The sequence below is a fragment of the Chiloscyllium plagiosum genome, chromosome 21, assembly GCF_004010195.1.
Source record: "Chiloscyllium plagiosum isolate BGI_BamShark_2017 chromosome 21, ASM401019v2, whole genome shotgun sequence".
Lineage (NCBI taxonomy): Eukaryota > Metazoa > Chordata > Chondrichthyes > Orectolobiformes > Hemiscylliidae > Chiloscyllium > Chiloscyllium plagiosum.
In genome coordinates this window covers 32,490,086-32,514,039 of record NC_057730.1, presented here as the reverse complement: position 1 = coordinate 32,514,039, position 23,954 = coordinate 32,490,086, and the positions used below count along the sequence as shown (strand labels likewise).

The following is a 23,954-nucleotide window of genomic DNA, read 5'->3' as shown; positions in this document are numbered from 1 at the left end:
TGCCATCTGCCACTCAACCCATTTCCCAGCTACAACAATAATTTATACTCAATTCTGTGGTCTTCTACCTTAGTTAATAGTTTCTTATGTGGCACTTCATCAAGTGCCTTCTGAAAGTCCATAGAAACAACATCCATTTACCCTGTTCACTTCCCATTCGCACATTCAGTTAACCCATCCTTGATTATAGACTTAAACCCCCTTCACTGACGTTAGGCTAACTTGTTTGTAATCCTTGGTTTTCCTCTTTCATTCTTTTTGAAAAGTGGAGCAACACTGAGCAATTTCCTAATCCAGAAGGATAACTCCTGAATCTAGGGAACTCTGAAAGATTACTTTCTTGTACTTCCTTTAACACCCTCAGAAGGAAACTGTCAGGTCCTGGGCATTTGTCACTCTTCAATTCCATTTATTTCCTTATCACTGACATTTTACTTACCTTAATTTAATTCAGCCCCTCTTCCCAATCCACTACTAATTTCCTCAAGACTTCTGGAAAGCTATCATCCTCTTCTACTGTAAATACTGAGGCAAAATAATTATTCAAAAACCTTTGCCATTTCCCCATAGTCATTGACAATATCCCCACTTAAGTCTTTAGTGCTCTGACACCTATTTTCAATTTATGTGACTATAAAATCTCTTTTCACTGATTTTGATGTTTCTGGCAAGTTTTCTTTCATAATCCCTTTCAATAGCTCTTATAAGATGCTTTTCTGCCCTTTGCTGGTTTTACCATTCAACAGGATCTGTGCTTTTTTTTGTCCTTTCTTTTATTATCCAGAATATTAGAATATTGTGCAGCAGAAAAGGAAGGAGCCAGAATTGTGGTACATGCCAATACCAGACATAAACACAGTAGGTATCAATTTTCTATGGTCAGACTTTCAGCAGCTAGGGTGAAAGTTAAAAAGTAGGCCCTCAAAAGTGATAATCCCTTGATTAATCCTATGTTTCACTCCAGTGAGAATAGAAATAGGGATATAAGGAGGAGCAATGTGTGGTTTGAGGTATGAGACAGAACGAAGGGTTAGATATTCGTTGGACATTCGGTATAGTTTTGGGGCAAGTGATACCTATTCAAAGATGAGTTGCACATTGACAGAACTGGGTCCTTGTAGGGAGGTTCACTATGTCATTGTGGAGGATTTAACTAGATTGGCACATGGTTGGGCACCAGCATGTAGAAGTAAAAAGGGGGAATAAGGTGGATAAAGGGATCAGAGTATAGACATTGTGGACAGCAAGAAGTTTTTTTTCCCCAGAGAAGGGGACTCAATTACTAGGGGTCTTGAGTTCAAGGTGAGTGGGGAAAAGTTTAAGGGAAATATGCGTGGAAAGGTCTTTACGCAGAGGGTGGCGGGCACCTGGAATGCGTTGCCAGCAGAGGTGGTAGAGGCAGGCACAATAGCGTCTTTTAAGATGTATCTAGACAGAGGAGCAGATCCTTGGAAAATAGACAACAGATTTAGGTACAGGATATGGATTGGTGCAAGGTTGGAGGGTCGAAGGGCCTGTAATTTTCTTTATTCTACTAAACGAGGGAATACTTCCATATTAGTAGTAGTTTAGGAAGTACAATGAAGAATATCGAGACAGTTTAGAATATGTATGTAAATACTGTGCAGTCAATAAGTTTTCTGAGCTACAAGTGCAAATAAGCATGGGAGAATATGATGTAGCAGCGTGAGAACAGTGACAATTACAAACTTGATATTCCCAGATCTCAGCAATAACAGAGAAGGAGCAAAAAGCAGTCAAATTATAGTACTGATTAAGGACATCATTGTGATGTTGGAAAGAGAGGACAAAAATAATGGTGCAAGGACAAATCTACTTGGATAGAGCTGAGAAGCAAAAAGCTTATGATTGTCCTACAGGTGGAAATCTATATTAGCGAAGTTTTGAGGAAATTTGTTGCTTAGCTTCAGGTTCTGGATGTAGATTTGCTCACTGAGCTGGAAGGTTCATTTTCAGACGTTTCGTCACCATACTAGGTAACATCATTTCCTGTCATCAGGTAATGATGTCACCACAGGAACTGACAACACCAACTCAAGGAAACCCAAACACATAAATAGAAAATGGGTCATACCACCAGTGCTTCATCCAGAGGCTCACTGATGATGTTACCTAGTATGGTTTCAAAATGTCTGGAAACGAACCTTCCAGCTCAGTGAGCAAACCTACATCCAGAATTCTATATACCACAAAATAATGAGGGAGAGAAGAGCAAATCTTCAAGAAAATTGTTAACATACAATTTTTGAGAATGGTTATTTTAGGAGACTTTAAGTATGCATATACCAATTGGGATAATATTGGAGTAAACAGAAAAAGAGAGACATGAATTATGAAGGTTGCTCAAGAGAAATTTCTTGACCAGTATATTCTCACTCCAGCATGGAAGAATCAATTGCTGATTCAGATACAGAGCTATGTACATTCCAACAAGAAGGAAAAGTAGGGAAACCAATATCAAGGCTCTTTGGATGATAAAGAAGGTGGCAAATATGATTAAACAAAAATGGAGAATGCATAATACATGTCAGAAGAGGTTCTGGAGATCTTAAAACGCATAAAGGTGGATAAGTCCCTGGATCTGATCAGGTGTATCCTAGAACTCTGTGGGAAGCTAGGGAAGTGATTGCTGGATCCCCCCTTGCTGAGATATTTGTATCACTGATAGCCACAGGTAAGGTGCCAGAAGACTGGAGGTTGGTAAGCATCATGCCACTATTAAGAAAGGTGTTAAGGAAAAGCCAGCGAACTGTAGACCAGGGAGTCTGACATGAGTAGTGGGCAAGTTGTTGGAGGGAATCCTGAGGGACAGGATTTATATGTATTTGGAAAGCCAAGGACTAATTAGGAATAGTCAATATAGCTTTGTGAGTGGGAAATCATGTCTAATTGACTTGATTGAGTTTTTGGAAGAAGTAACAAAGAGGATTGATGAGGGAAGAGCAGTGGACGTGATCTTTATGAACTTCAGTTAGGTATTCCACAAGGTTCCTCAAGGTAGACAGTTAGCAAGGTTAGATCACATAGATAAACACGGAGAACTAACGATTTGGATAAAGAACTGGCTCCAAGGTAGTAGACAGAAGGAGATAGTAAAGCAGTATCTTTCCGACTGGAAGCCTTTGATCAGTGGTGTGCCACAAGGATCGGTGCTGGGTCCACTGCTTTTCGTCAGTTACATCAATGACTTGGGTGTGAAAATAAGAGGTATGGTTAGTAAGGTTGTAGATGACACCAAAATTGGTGGTGGAGTGGACAGCAAAGGTTACCTCAGAGTATAATGGGATCTTGGCAGATGGAATTTAATCTAGATAAATGTAAGATGCTGTATTTGGAAAGGCAAATCAGGGCAGAACTTGTACACTTAATGGTAAAGTCTTGGGGAGTGTTGCTGAACAAAGAGACCTTGGAGTGCAGGTTCATAGTTCCTCAAAAGTGAAGTCCCAGGTAGACATAATATAGGAGCAAATTACTGCAGATGCTGGAATCTGTACTGAAAACAAATGCTGGAGATCACAGCAAGACAGACAGTATTAGATTGGATTCCCTACAGTATGGAAACAGGCCCTTCGGCCCAACAAGTCCACACCAACCTTCTGAAGAGTGACCCACCCAGACCCATTCCCTTACCCTATATTTAACCCTGACTAATGCACCTAACACAATGGGCAATTTAGCATGGCCAATTCACCTGACCTGCACATCTTTGGATTGTGGGAAGAAACTGGAGAATCAGGAGGAAACCCACGCAGACACAGAGAGAATGTGCAAACTCCACACAGTCGCCAGAGGGTGGAATTGAACTCAGGTCTCTAGTGCTTTGAGGCAGTAGTCCTAACCAGTGAGCGACCGTGTCACCCTAAAATACCCTAGTCCCTAGGTCTAGGGGTGGTTGGCAACATTTTCATGCAGAGGGTGGTGCATGTATAGAACAAGCTGCCAGAAGAAGTGGTGGAGGCTAGTATAATAACTACATTTAAAAGACATCCAGATGGGTGTATGAATAGGACAGGTTTAGAGGGATATGGGCCACGTGCTGGCATGTGGGACTAGATTAATTTAGGATATCTAGTCAGCATGGATGAGTTGGACCAAAGGGTCTGTTTCTGTGCTATACAACTCTATGACTCTCTATAACTATAGCAAATGCCAACAATTGAGAGGAGAGGGAAAGGGAAAAGTAAAATCAAAGTGGCAAAAAAGGGGCATACTGAAATGGTCTACCAGATAAACTAAAATTTTCCAGGATGTAAACAGTAATGGGTAGTAAGAAGAGGATAGAGTCCATTCAGGGCCAAGAAGGTAGTTGTAAGGTAAAACTACAATGCTTGGTGAGTACTTTTATTGGTGTTTATAATGAAGAGGATAGTGATAAAATGTAGACAGAAGCAGAAATGGTAAAGGTGATGGATGAGGTGAAATTTGGTTAGGTGGATTATACTTGCAAAGTTAGAATAGTTAAGCCGAATGGTCTTAATGACTTACGTCTCAGATCGATAAGGAATTAGGGTGGTTGAAAATAGTGCAAGTGCTAGCTTTAATCTTCCTAACTTTCCTAGATATAGGGCAGGATATCTGGATATCAGAGGATTGGAAAGATGCAAGTGTTCAAGAAAGGGTGAAAAGGCATTCATAGTAACTATAAACCTATCAATTCAACGAGTAAGGTTTTTGAAACAATAACTATCAGAAAAATTAACAGTACTTCGAAAAATTTGATTTGGAAAATGCATATCTTACTTGACTAATCTAAATTACATTTTTTGATAAAGTAGCAGAAGAGGTTCATGAAGAGAATGTAATGAATGATGTCCACATGGCTTTTAATAAAGTATTCGACAAAGTATCATGTAAAAAGCTGTGTATCAAAATGGAGGTCCAAGGAATAGGAGAATATGTTAGCTGATTTATGGACAGAAAATAGCAGGTCGTGGTAAAGAATTGTTTTTCAGACTGGAGGATTTAGACACTGATGTTCCCCAAAGGTCTATGCTGGGATTTGTTTTTGATAAATGACCTGGATATTGGAATACAAAATAAAATTTCAATATGTGCAATGGTACCATTCTTGGAGGTATAACAAACATTAGGACAATATCAATCCATTGTAAACAGACAATAGTAAATACAAAGAAGTGGAGGTATCATATTTTCGCAGAAGGGTTAGGGAAAGGTAATATAAACAGTTAAGGGCACAATACTGAAGATAAATAGATGTGCATGTGGGGCAAATGCTGGCAAATGGGACAAGATTAATTTAGGATATCTGGTTGATTTGGACCAGAGGGTCTGTTTCCGTGCTGTACATCTCTATGACTCTATGACTTTGTGTGCATAGAAGTTGAAGGTCACAGGACATATCGGAAAAGTAGTAATCAAATTACATTGGACCTTAGGATTCATTAATAAAGGTGTGAGCACAAATCATAGAGTTACAAAGTTCTGATTAAGCCACAACTAGAAACTTGCCTCCAGTTCTGAGCACAACAATTTAGGAAGAATCTCCTTTAGAGGTTACGGAGGTATTTAACCAGAATGGTTCCAGGTATATAAGCAAATTTGGCTATAAGGTTAAGGTGGTGAAGCTGTTTTTTTTTTCTTTTTGGCACAGATTTAAAAGAAGTGTGCATGATTATGACAGATTTAGTTCGATAAGGTAGACAGAAAAAAGCTACTCATACTAGTTGTCGGGCCAAAGGGCCTGTTTCTGTAGGGAATCTAATCTAATCCAATCAAGTTGATGATGTAAGGATTAGAGAACGTAAATTTAAGGTTTTGCTCAAAGATTATGAGAGATATTTAAGGAAAAACATTTTACGTGATCAGTAATGACCTGCAACTCGCTGACCATAAGGGCAGTGAAAGCAGAGAAGATAAATGATTTCAAAAGGGAATTAAATAAGCACTTGAGAGAATTAACCTTGCAGGGTTTTGGGTACAGAAATGGGTAAGTGGGGGCTGGCTGGATTGTTCTACAGAGAGCTCACATGGATTTGATGGGTTGAATGGTGTTCTGCACCATAATTACTCTATGCATTAGTGTTGGAAGAACTAGTCTTTGGTATCTCCAGTTTAGAACAGGTTGTCACAGAATTGTGCTGGCCTCTGGATGCTGGTATGCAACTTGGATGAGGGAAATGAATGCAGTGTTGCCAAGTTTGTGGATGACACAAAAATAGGGTGAAAACAAGCGGTGAGGATTAAATAAGGAGTCTACGGAAGGATATAGGCAGATTACATGAGTGGGCAAAACTCCCCAGCAGAATTAAATCTAGAAAAATGAGAGGTTATGGATTTGGCAGGAATAATAGGGAAATATTGCAGAAAGCTGCAGCAAACAGGGATTTGGGGGTTTCATATGCTAGATTTTGTGATTTATGTACAAGTTCAATGAGCAAGAGGGAAGACAAATGGAATGTTGGCCTTTATTTCAAACGAAAGGAATATAAAAACAGAGAAGTCTTTCTAAAACTATACAAGACACTGATCAGATCTCTGATAGAATACTGTGAACAGTTTTGGTTTCCTTATCTAATGAAAGAAGTATGGCATTGCAGACAATCCAGAAAAGGTTCACAAAGTTGATTCGGGGTATTAGCGATTTCCTTAGGAGGAGAGGTTGTGCACATCATACTCATTGTAGGTAAGAAGAACGAGAGATGACCTCATTGAAATATAAGATCCTTAGGGGACTTATCAGGGTTGATGCTGAGAGGTTGTTTCCATCGTGGAAGAGTCTTGGACCACAGTGCATAATTTCAGAGTAAGAGAAATTTTCTCTCTCAAAGGACAATGAATCTGTGGTATTCTTTATCAAAGAGAGCTGTTAAGGCTACATCGTTAAATATAATCAAGGCTGAAGTAGAAAGATTTTTAATCAGAAGAAAATCAAGGGTTATGGGGAAAAGGCAAGAAAGTGAAGTTGAAGAATATCAGATCATTGAATGGTGCAGCAGACTTGATGGGTTGAATAACTTATTTCTGCTTCCATGTCTTATGGATGTTCAGATAGCTTCTAACATAGGGATATTCATTTGAGTATGAAGGTAAATGCTATATTAAACATTTACTCCAGGAGATCCAATCGAGAGATGTGATGATTTCCAACTTTCACTAGCAGACCAAAAAAAGCTTAACAAATATTCTAAATCTATTTGAACAAGGCTGGAACAATAATTTGAATGACTGCATGTGAACTATTGGCTATACTCTCCAGATTTCCGATGAGGCTAGCTGTGGGTGCTAGGCCAAAGCTATGCAAAGAAAGTCCTTACCATATATCTCTTGCTCAAAGTGCTGTAAATTGTATTTTCCAAGTGCTATATTGCTTTGCCGCCTCAAAGGATCGCCAAACGGATGTTTTCCCTCTGAAATAACGTAGTAGAAGACACAGCCCGCTGAGAAAATGTCAATTGCATATGTCTGTTGGGAAAATACAAGTGCTTTTTTTGAAGTGGTTCTGACTCTGAGGACACAGTACTCAAAAATGACATAACACAAGTAGAATTCGATCATTCATTCTTTTGAACCTACTCCTCCATGAAATAAGATCATTGCTAATCGAGTTGTGATCTCAACCCTACTCTCCTGTCTGCCCCTCATATCCCTCAGGAACATAAGAACAGGAGTAGGCCACTCAGCCCATTAACTTCTTCATCACTTAATATGATTGAAACTTCAATGCCTTTTACCTACACTATCCCCATAACCCTGCATGCTACTAATAATCAAAAATTTATCAATCTCTGCTTTAAATGTACTCAAAAACTTCCACAGCCATCAGGGATAGAGAATTCCTAAGATTCATTATCCTCCCAATGAAATCATTTCTCCTCACCTCAGCCCTAAATGGCATCCCCCTTATTTTTAAATTATGCACCCTGGTTCTAAACTCCCCAACCAGGGAAACACTTACCCTGACTCTCCCTTTAAGTATTTTGTAGATTTCAATGAGATCATCTTTTGCTCTTCAAAACTCTAGAGCATGAAGACCCAGTTTAGTTTGCCCAATCACTCTTCACAGGACTGCCTCACCATTCTGAGTCCATGTGGTGGTCATTCATTGCACTCCCTCTATGGCAATAGTATTTTTCCCGTGATAAGGAGATCAAAACTGCATACACTACTCCAGGTTCAGTCTAACAAAGCTCCTGTACAATTGAAGCAAGAATTCACTATTCCTGTATTCAAATCCTCTTGCAATAAAGGCTAATATTGCATTCGTCTTCTAATAGCTTGCTGTACCTGCATGTTAGACTTCAGTGACTTTTTTTATGTCACCCAAATTCCTTCACACATGTACACTTTTCAACCTCTCACCATTTAAGAAATACTCTGCACATTTCTTCTACCTATAACAGTAAGCAACTTCACACTTTTCTACATCATATTCCATCTGCCACGTTCTTGCTCAAAAACTAAGACTTTCTTAATTCTCCTGAAAACATTTTCCACATTCCTCAGCAGATACATTACTGCTTATAATTTTTATCATTTGCAAATCTGGAAATAACACATTTGAACCCACATCCAAATTGTTAATATTTTGTGAACAGCTGGGGACTAAGTACTGATCCTTGCAGTACTTCACTAGTCACAGTCTACCAATGTGAGAATGACCCACTTATTCCTACTTACTGTTTTCTGTTTGTTAGCCAATTGTCCTTCCATTTCAATACATTACCTCATATTTAATGTGTCTAATTTTGCTCACCAATGTCCTGTGGAGGATCTCAGCAAATGCTTTCTGAAACTCCAAATATACTACATCCACCCTCTACTCTTACCTGCTTACTTGTCTCGAATTCAACCCTACTCACCTATACAAAATCTTCAGGTCAACTGTGTTCTCCTGTCCTGACTCCGGGTCAACCCTGCTCACCTGCCCCAAATCCTAAGGTCAACCCTACTCACCTGTCCTGAATCCTGAGGTCAACCCTGCTCACCTGTCCAGGATCCTGAGGTCAACCCTGCTCACCTGTCCAGAATCCTGAGGTCAATCTTACTCACCTGTCCTGAATCCTGAGGTCAATCCTACTCACCTGTCCTGAATCCTGAGGTCAACCATATTCAGCTGCCCTGAATCCTGAGGTCAACCCTGCTCACCTGTCCTGAATCTCAAGGTCAACCTTGTTCACTAGTCCCGAATCCAGAGGTCAGCCCTGCTCACCTGTTCTGAATCCTGAGGTAAACCTTGCTCACCTGTCCTGAATCCAGAAATCAGTCCAGTTCACATGATCACAGTCCTGTTCTCAATCCAGTTTCACTGACAGAACAATTTACAGTTACCATTACTACCATTCTCAATATGGATAGGCTAAAGTTTTAAGTGTCAGTTTTTTCAGAAAAAATAATGAAATCTCTAACACTTGAATGAACATACAGTTGACTAGTTAGCCACTCACTGTAAATCAGAAAATATTAGAGATCCAAACATGTTTGCTAAAGCTGAGAAAATAAAGGTAAATTTTGTTGTTGTGACAGGTTGTTGTGACAGTTTCCAATTGAGGAGATCTCCATGAAAAAAATCAATCTTTATTTTGTCAGTCAGTTGCTCACTGATCTGATGGCCATTTCCAAATTTTCTTTGTCGCCTTGTAATTTTGATCCTCTGAGGTTGTTTACCCAAAATGCCTTGTTTTGAGAATAAACAGACTATCTTTATGCCAATACTTACAGGCTTATCTTTAGGCTCCTCTCTTAAGACTTCTGGTGCGATCCAGCCCTCTGTTCCAGGTATGCCAGACCGCAGGCTGAAACTGTGATGCCCAACAGACAGTTTCTTACAGAGGCCAAAGTCAGAGATCACTGTCCTCACCTTCCCATGAGAGTTTGGCAGAGAAATAAGGATGTTACGTGGTTTCAAATCTCGATGGACTAGAACCAGAATTCCAGAAATAAAATGATGATCAGGTTTGGCTAACAAATAGCAACTTGCTGATATAAAAGACGTCTGAATTTTACTGGAAATTGGCTAAGTATCAATATTGTTAAGTTTCACAGAGGGATTCTCTCCATTATCCTAATGAGATTTCCCAAGCTACATTTTAAAATTAATCTCATTACCAGTGCACCTCACCTCAATGGCTTCTTACTTGTCATATCTTCTCTTACAGAGGCAGAAGTACTCACTCTTGCTGGGACCTCTTGGAATTTACAGTGCTAGTGCCATTTTTAAAACCCAGTTATGCACCTGGTCAAGCAAGCTGCCAGACCTGCTAAGTTTCTCCAGCAATTTTAGGTTTTGCTGCGAGTCAGGAGTTGCCCTTCACCGTGCAAAGTAGCAGGAAGGTAACAAAACACACATGCTTCCAGGGTACATTGTTAGTATGGCTGACACTTCAATGCAAATACAAGTACACATTCATAAACATATATCTATTTAAGGATCAAGCTACATAGTCTTAGTATTAGTCCACCTGAGAAGACTGTCTCAGCTGAGCTAGCTCTATCCCAATGCCCAGTGTAGCCTTACATCTCGCTGTTTAATGTGGGAGTATCACATACTGAAAAATCTTCAGATGGTTAAATGTATTCACTTTTATTCACCAACAGAAAATGCAAAGAAAAATATACACAAACAGAAGCCATATCATGCAAAAGGTGACCTTTGTTCTGGTCAATGTTCTTATCTTCCTATATGGAAGATCACTGTCATTCTCCCAGTTTTTCAATGTTTATCACATCCTGCTCCATGTACATCATGCTAGGGTTATCTGGAATGTATTGCAAATGCCTCCCAGAACAATCCAAGAGTTGGAACTTCATCTTCAGCAGGCTATCATCTGCTCTAAGATAGCTCAGGTCAAAGGATGGACTGCATTGTATTTTTACCTGGCCTCTGCCAGGGATTGTATATTGGAGAGGACCACCATGGTTACAGAGAATTAGCTCGTCTCCCAGCAACTATCTTTGTAAGGCATACAATCCTTGAAACAAAGCAGCAAACTGAAAGTTCTCAAGGATATAGGTATCATTCGACTTCCAGGGTCACTTGTCTTTCAAGATGTGGTAGCAATGACTACAGATGATTTGTGCATTGACAGAATAAAATACATGATCATCAACTTTGTTATGATATGGCACTGTCAACACAATGTGTGTACAGTCTATATGCCCTCAGGATGCTTGTATTTGTATTTGACAAATACAAATACTTGTATTTGTCAAAGCATACTGCCCCTCTGCAGCCTTGACCTTAGCACAAGGAAATTAGATGAAACTGTGTGAATTTGCACAAATTACATTGGTAACTGCCTTGCTAGATTTACAGGTTGTTAGTGAGATATGCACATCTCCCCAAGGGATCCTTGGAAGCAGCCAGATGGATAAAAAATTGGCACAGCTGTCACCTTAATGTCTACCAGGATAGGATGGCTACCCACTCCCCTTGTTGCAGATCCCCAGCAATTGGCAGAGTTCTGAGTGTGTCCTGGAAAATCTTAGATCTGCGTTGCAACTATGTGCTTCATTCATCTAGAGGAAACAGCATCAAGGATGGAAAACTCTGGACATCCTGTAGCTCCTGTGAATCCTGAGGGTCCTTCTGCTGTGATGTCTTCATGTGGAGCTGTTCAGCAGTCACTAGAAGTAGTTGTTGGTCCTGGGCTTGCTGACCAATCTATTGTCCTCAGGTTCTCTGTGTCTTTGTAGTACCACAGCAAATGCAACAATACCCCTGCTGCAGCTGAATACATCATTCTTGGAGAATACAAGAAACAGAAGAGGCCCTTAGTAATATAAGCAATTGGCATTTCCATCACTCTTAAGTGACAGTTTAGCATGGTCATCCCTACACTAAGACATACAGGAATTCTAACAAGGAATGTTGAAACCATGGAATACCGCTACAAGAACCCATGACGATGGGATCATTTCAAAATATATAGTACATGCCATGTTGTGTAAATATAGCAGGAAATTATAAGTGCAGTATGATTTCTGATGCCTTGTCCTCCCACCCCCACATTAGCTAAGAAAGACAACATAGCACAGAAAAGCATGTTGGTGAATATTTACAGTTCATGGTGAAAGGAATCAGTTCTGACCCCTTGTGCAACATATGAGATCTTGGAGTATTTTTGTGAATTATAGTCCACAAGTGCCACTTCTAAATTCACGTGTGATTACTCCTGTTTTACAGAGATGACTATCTTCAATCTGCAATGACCAATGACTTGGTTAAGATTGCTTGTGACCAGGTTTTACATATTTCTGGCAGGGTCACCCATGAAAGTAACGTCAGAGGGAAGAAACCAAACAAAAGCAATCGAAAACAAGTCCTCAGCAGTCATTTAGATAAAAGACGCTTGTGGGACATAAACAGCTGTGAAGAGGGATGGAAGGAGCAGAATAGGGAGATCCCTAGTCATCAAGGTCTTCTTGCCACTGGATCTGGTTGTACATTCTGTCAAGGACCATGTATCTGCTAATGTGCAATAGCATTTCCACATTAAAAGAGGTCCTGTACAAGGTGTTTAACTGAAGGAATACCTGGATTGACACTCACTCAGAAGGAAGTGACCTGGAGGAACGTTCTATATGAAGGGAAATAATTCTTTGAGAATCAGCAAGAGGAAGTATAGAAAAGAACCTTGAGAAAAGAATGCCAGTGATCTCAAGGCCAAGGACTACTTCCTTCTTCCAGAAACACCTGCCTAATGTGGTTGGAGTTGTCGCTCTTGGATTGGGCTCATTGGTCACGTAAGGACCCAAAGAACACGTGACCAGTGATATTGGAAATTCCTACATGAACAATCATGTTCGCTTGCGAGTGATTGCTGATGACAACTTTAATCTGAATGGTGCTCGTGCCACATTAATGCAATTGACCCCTGAAAAGCCTTGCATTGCTTCCAAAAGTAGAGTCCTCGTTCTCAGACAGAAAACAAAACTTACTCCACCCTACTTTGGGTGTCGTCTCAGCCATTTTTCATTTACAGTGCACATTTATGAATCGCATGAGTACTGAAGGCAACACAGGTCATATTTGGCATAATGAGCAATAAGCTCAGCCTGGTAATAAAAGGCAGCCCCACCCTGAACCTCCATGATTCTTGCAATCCTTGTTGACCCCATCAGTACTGAGCTTCCATACAATCCCATATGAATTACAACTTTGAATTACAACTTTATCTCTTAACATTAACCACCATGTCCCAATCCCTACAGCTTAGTCATGCCAATTGTCATGCTCACTACTTATCCCCTCTCCCAAAGGCAGGATGGTTGTGATCATTGATGATTCCCCTCCCACACAACCCATGTCTTTCAATGCACTACTGTCTTCCCCCAACTTATATACTGAGTTTCCCCTGCCATCACAATTATTGTCCCCTCTACATCCCAGCATGTTGCCTCCAATTCTCACAATTAACATCCCCAACTTCATACCACAGTAGTGTCCTCTGATAGTTCTCCTTGATCTTCATTGAGCTGTCCTCTAAGATTGATAGTGTCCAAACCCCCAAAAGACTTGGATTGACAGCCCTGACTGATGAGTGCTAAGACCCTTGACTGATCTCTATCCAGTTCCATGACTGACTTACTGCAACTCCAAGGGCTGGTTGCACTGGACGTGTAGGACTGACCATGGCTCACTCCCTGGTCTCTATTGATAAGGATCTCTTGAGACTGGATGTGCCAATCAGTTTACTGACCAAGTGCTAGCCCCTAGACTGAGATGGAAGCTGACCTTGGCTGGCTGGGATTTCCTGACTGCAAGTATCACCTCTTGGACTATCTGAGGACAATTCTCTCGAGACTTTGGGATGTGGCCATTTGGTTGAAGCACATCAATTGTTTTCTGTGATTGCTGCTCGCTCATTGCGTAGATGTGAGCTTAATATAGCATGGTGCCATACAGCAACATGTCCACCCCATTGACTGATGATTGCTGACAACCAGGCTGGGGCTTTGTCTCTGCATTAAAAGGCAGCGGCCTTTAAGGTCTGGCTCAGGGAGAAAATTGGAAAAATGCAAGGCAAAAATGTTGTCTGTTTTGCAGTAAGGGCAGTGTCAGTGAGTGCTGAGATAACAAGTGAGGAGTCCTGAGATGCACCCAGTCCAGTCCATGAGATGGATGCTTCGTCCTGTGCACAAACTGTCAAGGCAGCAGCAATACAATAAAAGGTTCTAGTGTGTTCCAAACTGTAGCACTGAAGTGCAGAACCATATTGTAAATGGGTCAGAAATGTGCCATGAGAGTGCAGTAAATAACAACACCTGTGGATAGGGGTGTGCCAGTCACTGCCCTGGACTGCATCCTAGGATGTTGGTTACTGCTGTCCAAGATGGAGGCCTGGAGGAGTAAACAGTGGACTGTAGTTACTAGGAACCCTAGTGTCAGGAGTTGTTGGCATCTATCTTCTATTCAATGGTGTGAAATTGGAAAACTACATACTGGTGTAGTGAGATAATTACGGCATTATGCAAATAGACCTCTTGCTGCTCTCTACCGAGATTCTCACCTTGTCAATCAAAACTTGGTTTGGAATTGGACTTTTATTTCTCAACAACAAGAATCTAATTTCTGCCAATCTCATTCAATTTTCCCAACTGATTCCCCAATGCCCACATTGTTCAGGGGCTGGGAAATTTCATCCAGAGTAACTGATTCCAAGGTACTTTAGTTTCAAAAGTATTTAGCAATTACAAAAGGGAGCATAAATTTAAAATAATCACAAAAAGAACTGAATGGGTTGTTAGAAGAGAACTTTACAGGGACCAAGGTTAGAATGTAGAATTGTCTGCAACAAACTGCTGTTGAGGTATCACGTAGTATTTACAGCCTGGAAACAGCCCATTTGGTCCAAAATGTCCACGTTAGTGAGCAGAATTAATTAATTTTTAGGATTTAGAAAGTTACTTCAAGAGGAAAAAAATCAAAGGGAACAAAGAAGAGATAGGATTAGACAGGGTGTAAACACGAAGAGTATGAGGAGCAAGCAGGAAATTGAGATTAAACTAAGTGGATTATTAAAGGATGTGCAGAGTGAAGGAAAGAGTGGACTAGACTATCTGGAATAATAAGAACACGGAGATAGTGAGGATGGGTGGAAGCACAGTATTAAACTAGGTGGTGCATTAACAAATATGCAAAGTCAAACAGAGAGAGTTAAGAATAATTTGAATAGTAAAGTGTATAGAAAGTGAAGAGAAATTTGGGACTCAGCTTCATGAAATAGTAAACATTAGGTTGAATGAAGAGAACATGATTACACTAAGTACTTCATAAACAGGAACACAAATGTTAACCTGATGAGCCAAATTAACTAAATTACTTTTAGATTATATATTGAAATGTAAGAAGGTCCTCACCAATATTGAGGGAATGCAGGTGAGCCAGGCCAGACATGGTCTGAAAAAGTGCAGTTACTGAATCCAGATTAACGCGATCAAACTTGGAATCTTCCACATACTGTAAACACAAGTAAAATATAAAAGCAATATACTGTAGAAACTGAAACATCAACAATATTTTTCTCTTCACAGATATTGCCAGACCTTCTGAGCATTTTCAGCATCTACTATTTTTATTATTGAACTAAACTAAAATTAGTTGGGGGGGGGGGGGGAAGGAGGGTAATCAGACCTCACCAGGGTAAAATAATTATGTGCAATAGAATGCCAGTTATTGGCTCCCAGTGATAGACAAGGATCTCCTAGACCAGGAGCAACACAGGTTGGAGACACAGAATTTGTTTTTGCAACAATATACCATCAATTACTCCAAGAAAAAAAAAGGGGATAAAGGATTACATGAAGAAGGCAGGAGATTAGAGTTGAGAAGCATATTAGCCATGATTAAATGGCACAGCAGATACAACAGGCCGAATGGCCTAATTCTGCTCCAAAATCATATGGTCTTATGATCTAATAGCAAGCATAGCACAGACTGAAAATAGAATGAAGCTCCTTTATTAAAGGAGAATTTAATGAATTAAGGTCCAAATTAAGATGCATAATGTCAAAGGTAATCAACTCTGGATTTTACCTGAGCCACCTGCTAACTGGCAGAGAGTCAACTAGCTCTAAGTATGGTTGGAGAGACAGAGGTTTGATTCTTGGTGCACCCACATTGAGTAACTGAAACCTCAGGTTATCAGTCTGGAGATAACAGGAAGTGCCATTAGTAAGACGACCATCACCCTTAATAAACGAATGTGGCATTATTCATACTCTACCCAACCAATCAGAAACTGATCGTGCACTGTCAAACCAATTAAAGGACAGTCACAACACAGCAGTAATGGCTGGTAAGGGTTAATAAACAGCAACTCATAGCAGCCAGGCACATAGCAAGAAGAAACGAAAAGAAAGAAGATAGATTTTGGTCAACAGAACATATCAAAAGACTCTGTCAATCAGCCAGTGTTCCAAAATGGACAGACTGCTTACCAAATTCCTTCGCTAAATGATGCATTTCTGTCATTAATATGGTTAAGCTAATAAATTCCGTGAATTTTGTGAAGACACTCTCATTTGGTAGAATTAGTAACTAGTTAGAATCTGACATCCCTTTTTACTGTCAACTATCTTAATTCAATCTATAATTATCATTCACTTAAATCTTACAACTAATTTAAAATGAACCCCAGATCTTACATAGACTCCACTTCAATAGCGATTTTTGAGAAGATTTACAGATCAGATTGATGATAAGTATGTAAGTTAGCTCGAAGGTTTGTTTTCAGACGTTTCGTCACCATACTAGTTGACATCAGTGAGAGTCTCTGGTGAAGTGCTCGTGGTATGTCCCGTCTCTCTACTTATAGGTTTTGGTTTCTTAAGGTGAGTGATGTCATTTTTTTTTAAGGAGGTAGATAGGGTCAAAATCGAGGTGTCTATTGATGGAGTTCTGGTTAGAATGCCATGCCTCTAAGAATTCTCATATGTGTCTTTGTTTCACCTGTCCTATGATGTGTGTGTTGTCCAAGTCAAAATGGTGTCCTTCTTTGTCTATATGTATAGAAACTAGTGATAGTGGGTCGTGTCTTTTGGTGACCAATTGGTGTTCATGTTTCCTGGTGGCAAGTTTCCTGCTGGTTTGTCTGATCTAGTGTTTTTTACAGTTCTTGCATGATATCTTGTAAATGATGTTAGGTTTGCTGGTGGTATCTATAGGATCCTTTAAATTCATTAGTCACTGTTTAAGTGTGTTGGTAGGTTTGTGGTGCCAAGGGGTCCGAATATTCCGGAAGTAATTTCTGATATGTCTTTGATGTCAGGTATCGTGGCTATAGTTTTTGGTTGTGTTGTGTCTGCTTGTTTGAGTTTGTTTCTGAGGAATCGGTGGATGGGCACCCGTTTTTCTTGAAAATGTTGTATGGATTTTTTTTCTGCTTTTTGTAGTTCTTGGGTGCTGTAGTGTAATGTAGCTCATTGGAATAATGTCTTGATGCAGCTCTGTTTGTGGGTGTTGGGATGATTGCTTCTGAAATTAAGTATTCAGTCCATGTGTGCTGTTTTTTATGTAGACGCTGGTTTGAAGCTCTCCGTCAACTGTACGTTTAGTTGCTATGTCTAGGAATGGGATAGCTTGTCTTATGGTCTGGTGTATTTCTTTTGAAAGACCGTTATTTTTTTAAAGTGGATTCAAATGCAGACCATAAGGTAAGCTATTGCACCTACATTAAGCCAAAAAAAAAGAAAGGAAACATGCTTAATGGTCAAGAAAATAAAGCCTTCGAAAAACTTAAAAAAGACAAAAATATTGTTATCCTACATGCAGAAAAGGGATGCATGACCATTATTTTTTAAAAATCTATCTTTAAAAGGCAAATGTTCTACCTGCAGATACTGACACTTACCAGCAGGTGGTGATAGACCCAACCCCACAGCTATTAAACAGAATCTCATCTTTTCTAACAGCACTTAAAAAATCAGGAGAATTAAACAGGACAGACTTCCAAAATATGAAACCTGACGGATCAAACACACCATGCTTCTATAGATTACCAAATATACACAAACCAGGGGCCCCCCTCAGACCCATAGACTCCCTACTTGATACACCAACATACAGACTAGCCAAAGAACTCCACCAAAAACTAAAACACATAATTGAAGATTCACCCCACTCCATTCACTCCACCTAAGAATTCCTGAACACCAAAGACTCCAAGACAGAAGAGATAAAATAATGGTCTCATTTGACGTTACAGCCCTTTTCCCATCAATTAACATTGACCTGGCCAAAGAAACACTGGCATCACTACTAGGAAAACCAGAACCACAAACACCAGACAGCACCAACTTCATCAGCAAAGATAACATCCTCAAGCTAGTGGACCTGTGCCTCACCACCCACTTCACATTCAATAACAAAACCTACAAACAAGTCGATAGAACATTTATGGGATCACCAATATCAGGAGTCAAAATCAGGAAGCAGTAATGCAGAAACTTGAACGAGCTGACACTCCCATCTGTCCAACTCAAACTTTGGGTCTACTACGTAGATGACACCTTTGTCATCACAAAATTGAACAAATTAGAGGTAACATATAACACCATCAACAATATCCTGACAAGCATAAAATTCACAAAAGAGGAGGAGAACGACAACAAACGCCCATTCCTAGACGTGACAGTTGAATATACAGTTAACGGAGAGCTTCAAACCAGTGTCTACAGAAAAACAACACGCATGGACCAAATACTTAATTTCAGAAGAAATCATCCCAACACCCACAAATGGAGCTGCATCAAGACATTATTTAAATGAGCTACATCTCATTTAAATGAGCCACATCTCACTGCAGCACCCAAGAACTACGAAAAGCAGAAGAAAAATATCTATAGAATGTTTTCAAGAAAAACAGGTAACCAACAAACACAATCCACCGATTCCTCAGAAACAAACCCAAACAAGCAGACACAACACAACCAAAAACTATAGCCACATTACCTGACATCAAAGACACATCAGAAACGCCTTCCAGACTACTCGGACCCCTTGGCACCATGGTATGACTAATGAACTTAAAGGATCCAACAGATACCACCAGCAAAACTTAATGTCATTTACAAGATACCATGCAAGAAAATACTCCATCAGACAAACCAGCAGGAAACTTGCCACCAGGATACATGAACACCAACTAGCCATCAAAAGACATGATCCACTCTCACTAGTTTCTATACATACAAAGAAGCACACTATTTTGACTGGGACAACACACACATCACAGGACAGGCGAACCAAAGACACACATGAAAATTCTTGGAGGCATGGCATTCTAACCAGAACTCCATCAATAAACACATCGATTTAGACCCTATGTACTTTCCCTTGGGAAAAAAAGAACCGGAAATGATGTCACCTGCCTTAAGAAACCAAGATCTATAAATAGAGAGGCTGGATATACCACGAGCACTTCATCAGAGACTTTCACTGATGATGTTACCTAGTATAGTGACGAAACATCTGAAAACAAACCTTCAGGCTCAACAAGCTAACTTGCATACTCCACCTTAATAGGCTGGGACTAGTGTCCTGGTCAATCACTTAACCAGAGTTTGTGGGCAGGGGGTTTTAGAAACCCAAAGAGAAAAATCAAGGCACATTAATGGATAAAACCAAATGGGAAGAGACAGTGAGTTAAAAAAAAATTGTACATCAGTGAATAATGTCATTGTAGGGAATAGAATTATTTATAAAATTAAAGTTCTTTATCTGAATGCATGAAACTTCTGCAATATTATAGATGAACTGCAGGCAAAAATAGAGGAAAGTGATTTAGATCTAATTGCTATTTCAGAAATATAGTTACAAGATGATCAAGGTTGGGAAAAAAATATTTCAAGGAATACAATATTCCAAAAGACAGAGAGAAGGACAAAGGAGAAGGAGTAGTGCTGACGGTAAAGGATTACAAAAGAAAATTCCTGAGAAAAAAATTTGGCCTCAGAATATGAAAAAATAGAATCAGTATAGGTAGAAATCAGAAGTAGCAATAGTCAGAAATCATTGATGTAAGTGGTATATTGCACCATCACTCTAAAAACGGTTAGACCACTGGATAGAACATTAAACAAGAAATCACTGGACTTCTAAAAAAGGCACTGTATTAATTAACTTTTTTGAAGACTTGTACAATTAGATTGAAAAGGGAAGTCAAGAAGATGGGGGTTGTTGAATGTTTATGTGACTGCTTCTTGGAGCAATACATTGTGGAACTGACTCAGGATGAAGCCACGTTGGATCTAGAATTGTGCAATGAAGCAGGGTTAATTATTAATGTCATAATAAAAGATTCAGTGGGAAAGTGATCATAACACTGTTAAATTCCATGTCACCTTTGAAAGTGACATATTCTATCACATATAAGAAACTTAAATGTGAACAAATTAATTATATATTGAAAAAGGAGAGCTGAAGGTTAATTGAGAAAACAGACTAAACATTATGGCAGCAAACAAAACATTGAAACATTGAAAAAAAATTGAAAATGTTCAACAAAAATACATTCAATTATAAAACTCAGCAACACCCATCCAAGGTCAGTTGGGAACTTAAACATCATGTTTAAGCCCAAGATCAACCATGATTCTATTAAATGACAAAGCAAACTCGACAGTCCATATCATCTAACTCTGTTCATATTTCACGTATTCTACACTGTTCTATCAAACATTCCAAGACACATATGTTAGTGGGTATGCAGTAAAACGTCCTCTATACCGTGCCATCAAATATTTCCAGGACAAATAGAAAACAGCTTAGCACAGAGTAAAGATCCCACTACAATATCCCATCGAACACTCGTAAGATTGGCATAGGTTCATTCTGGCCAACTGTCCCCTGTTTGAAGATAACACCTATGCAGAACCTTTTACTCTCCCGGTGGTGAGCGCCAAAGGATTACCACTTCTAGTCAGAAGTACCTGGGCAGCCAGGCATGACCTGCTCCAGACACAGCAGCAGGTGGGGTGTTTGATTGGAACAGTACACTTGTCACACCAAAACACAGGTGTCTTAAAGTGAGCTGGGGGTTCAGACAGCTCCAGTGGAGCAGATGGGCAAAAGCTCACTTGATCTTGATTTTCACTACGAGTATAGACCGTGAAAGTGGGGCCTCACGATCAGAGTTGTGCATTTCTGCCACAGGTCTTCATGTGGGGAACAAGCAATTCCCAATTCTTTGATCTTTGGGCACATGAAGCAGGGTATATCATGAGGCAAAGGGATTCTGAGTTCAGCATTTGGTACCTTTCTCCCCTTCTCTGTCACCATTCGACCTCATAATTAGATCATTGGGACCTAAAGTATGATGCAGGTTGATGGACATGTTTTTGTCATTTTGAATAATTGGTAATATAAAAAAAAACCTCCCTGTCAATGTTTCAAGGAAGGCTTCAAGATGTCTTAAAAGCATTTTCTTTCTCTTCCCTGGAATATTGGCCATTTGAAAGTTGAGTAAACAAGATTTGGTGGGGGAGACACTTATCAACCATTAGGTCAGTCTCCAGTCCATCAAAGTTGATTTTTCAAGTTTTGCCTGAATATTTTTGCAGCTGTCAGCCACTGATATACTAGCAGTTGTTTGACGGTCATCTCAGTGAATCCAAGGGATGCTTGAGACACTAACGATAGAACTTCTCTAGCAGTCTCACTTGTCAATAATAAATCCTCAAAGATTGACTGTCTATACTTTAGACTGTCTAGATGGAAAACTCTTTTATCTTAGTCGCCTCTGTGTCAAAACTAAACTGACCACCAGAGTTTGTATAAAACTCGGCATCACATCTGCAAGCCACTCTTGATTTCTTTAATAGTGCATACAAGAAAATTGGTTTGCCCTAGAAATCTGGCAAAACAAAATTCTTGTCCATGCTACACAGTCAGCCAAATATCCCATCTCTTATAAATGCTGAAGGAGAGATTCTGCAATTTGTTGAGCACTTCCCATACCTTTTCTCAAACAGCCACCATTAATGCGGAGATTCAACTTTTATCAGTTATGCCAATTCAGCCTTTTACAAACGACAGCAATGAGCATTTGACAATGAAGATCTCAGGAAATCAACACAATTTACTGTGTGCATAAAAATCAGGAGCAGAAGTAGAGCATTCAGTCCTTTAAGTGTGTTTCACCATTTGATAAGATCAAGGCTAATCCCTTTGTGTTTCAAATTCTGATCTATTCTCGATTCCTTTCCAAACAAGGATCTATCTTTGCCTGAAAACATTCATGAACCAACCTCATCTACCTTCTGAGATATGAGTGTTCCAAAATTGCACAATCCCCTGAGAGAAAAAAATTCCCTTCATTTCAGTCCCAGAAGGATGACTCCTGATTTAAAAGTATCCTCTGGTTCTGGATGCACTCAGAACTTTCAACGTTCACATTGTCAAGACTGATCAGTACAGGGGTACCTTACAAATTTAAATCAATCAGCTTTCATTTGTTCACTGACCTTTGAATTGTCCTTTTAACTCAAATGTAAACAACCCCAACCTGTGCAATATTTCATCATAAGACAACCAGCTCATTCCAGGTATCAATCTAGTAAATATCTTCTGAACTAGGAGAAAGTGAGGACTGCAGATGCTGGAGACCAGAGTTGAGAAGTGTGGTGCTGGAAAAACACAGCAGGCCAGGCAGCATCCGAGGAGCAGGAGAATCGACGTTTCGGGCATAAGCCCTTCTTCAGAAATGAGACTGGTGTGCCAAGCGGGCTGAGATAAAAGGTAGGGGGTAGGGAATTTGGGGGAGGGGCGCTGGGAATACAATAGGTGGAAGGAGGTGAGGGTGAGGGTGATAGGGCGGAGAGGGGGTGGGGGCGGAGAGATCGGCAAAAAGATTGCAGGTCAAGAGGACGGTGCTGAATCCGGGGGTTGGGACTGAGATAAGGTGGGGGAAGGGGAAATGAGGAAGCTGGAGAAATCTGCATTCATCCCTTGTGGTCAGAGGGTTCCTAGGCGGAAGATGAGGCACTCTTCCTCCAGGCGTCATGTGGCCAGGGTCTGGCAATGGAGGAGGCCAAGGACCTGCATATCCTTGGCGGAGTGGGAGGTGGAGTTAAAGTGTTCCGCCATGGGGCAGTTGGGTTATCTTCACGATGGACATCCAGTCCCTATACACTTCCATCTGCCATCACGAAGGTCTCCAAGCCCTCCACTTCTTCCTTTCCCGCCGTACCAACCAGTACCCTGCCACTACACCCTCCTTCGACTGACTGAACTGGTCCTCACTCTTAACAACTTCTCCTTCCAATCCTCCCACTTCCTCCAAACCAATGGAGTAGCCATGGGCCCCAGTATGCCTGCCTCTTCGTCGGATATTTGGAACAGTCCATCTTCTGCAGCTACACTGGCACCACCCCCCACCTTTTCCTCCGCTACATTGATGATTGTATTGGCGTTACCTCGTGCTCCCACGAGGAGGTAGAACAGTTCATCCATGTTACTAACACCTTCCACCCTGACCTCAAATTTACCTGGACCGTCTCAGACTCCTCTTTCCCCTTCCTAGACCTCTCCATTTCTATCTTGGGCGACCGACTCAACAAAGACATTTACTGCAAACCGAACGACTCCCACAGCTACCTAGATTACACCTCCCACCCTGCCCCCATCCCATATTCCCAATTCCTTCGCCTCTGCCGCATCTGCTCCTAGGAGGACCAATTCCACTACCGAACAACCCAAATGGCCTCCTTCAATGACCGCAATTTCCCCTCCGACGTGGTCGACGATGCTCTCCACAGCATCTCCTCCACTTCCCGCACCTGTGCCCTTGAACCCCGCCCCTCCAACCGCCACCAGGACAGAACCCCACTGGTCCTCACCTACCACCCCACCAACCTCCGGATACATCGTATCATCCTCCGTCATTTCCGCCACCTCCAAACAGACCCCACCACCAGGGAAAAATTTCCCTCCCCACCCCTATCAGCATTCCGGAGAGACCACTCCCTCCGCGACT

General features: G+C 40.6%; 1 protein-coding gene across 5 annotated transcripts in view; it reads right to left on the bottom strand.

The window, feature by feature from the left end:
- The window catches only part of ern2 (endoplasmic reticulum to nucleus signaling 2), a 119,745-nt gene that overhangs the window by 8,978 nt on the left and 86,813 nt on the right, over positions 1–23,954 (bottom strand). For all 5 annotated transcript variants that reach the window (XM_043711700.1, XM_043711703.1, XM_043711702.1 and 2 more), the window contains exons 16-18: positions 15,340–15,439; positions 9,698–9,897; positions 7,296–7,443 (exon numbers count right to left, since the gene is read on the bottom strand). In XM_043711700.1, the coding sequence (XP_043567635.1) occupies positions 7,296–7,443; positions 9,698–9,897; positions 15,340–15,439 (448 nt within the window). The remainder of the gene's footprint in view (positions 1–7,295; positions 7,444–9,697; positions 9,898–15,339; positions 15,440–23,954) is intronic.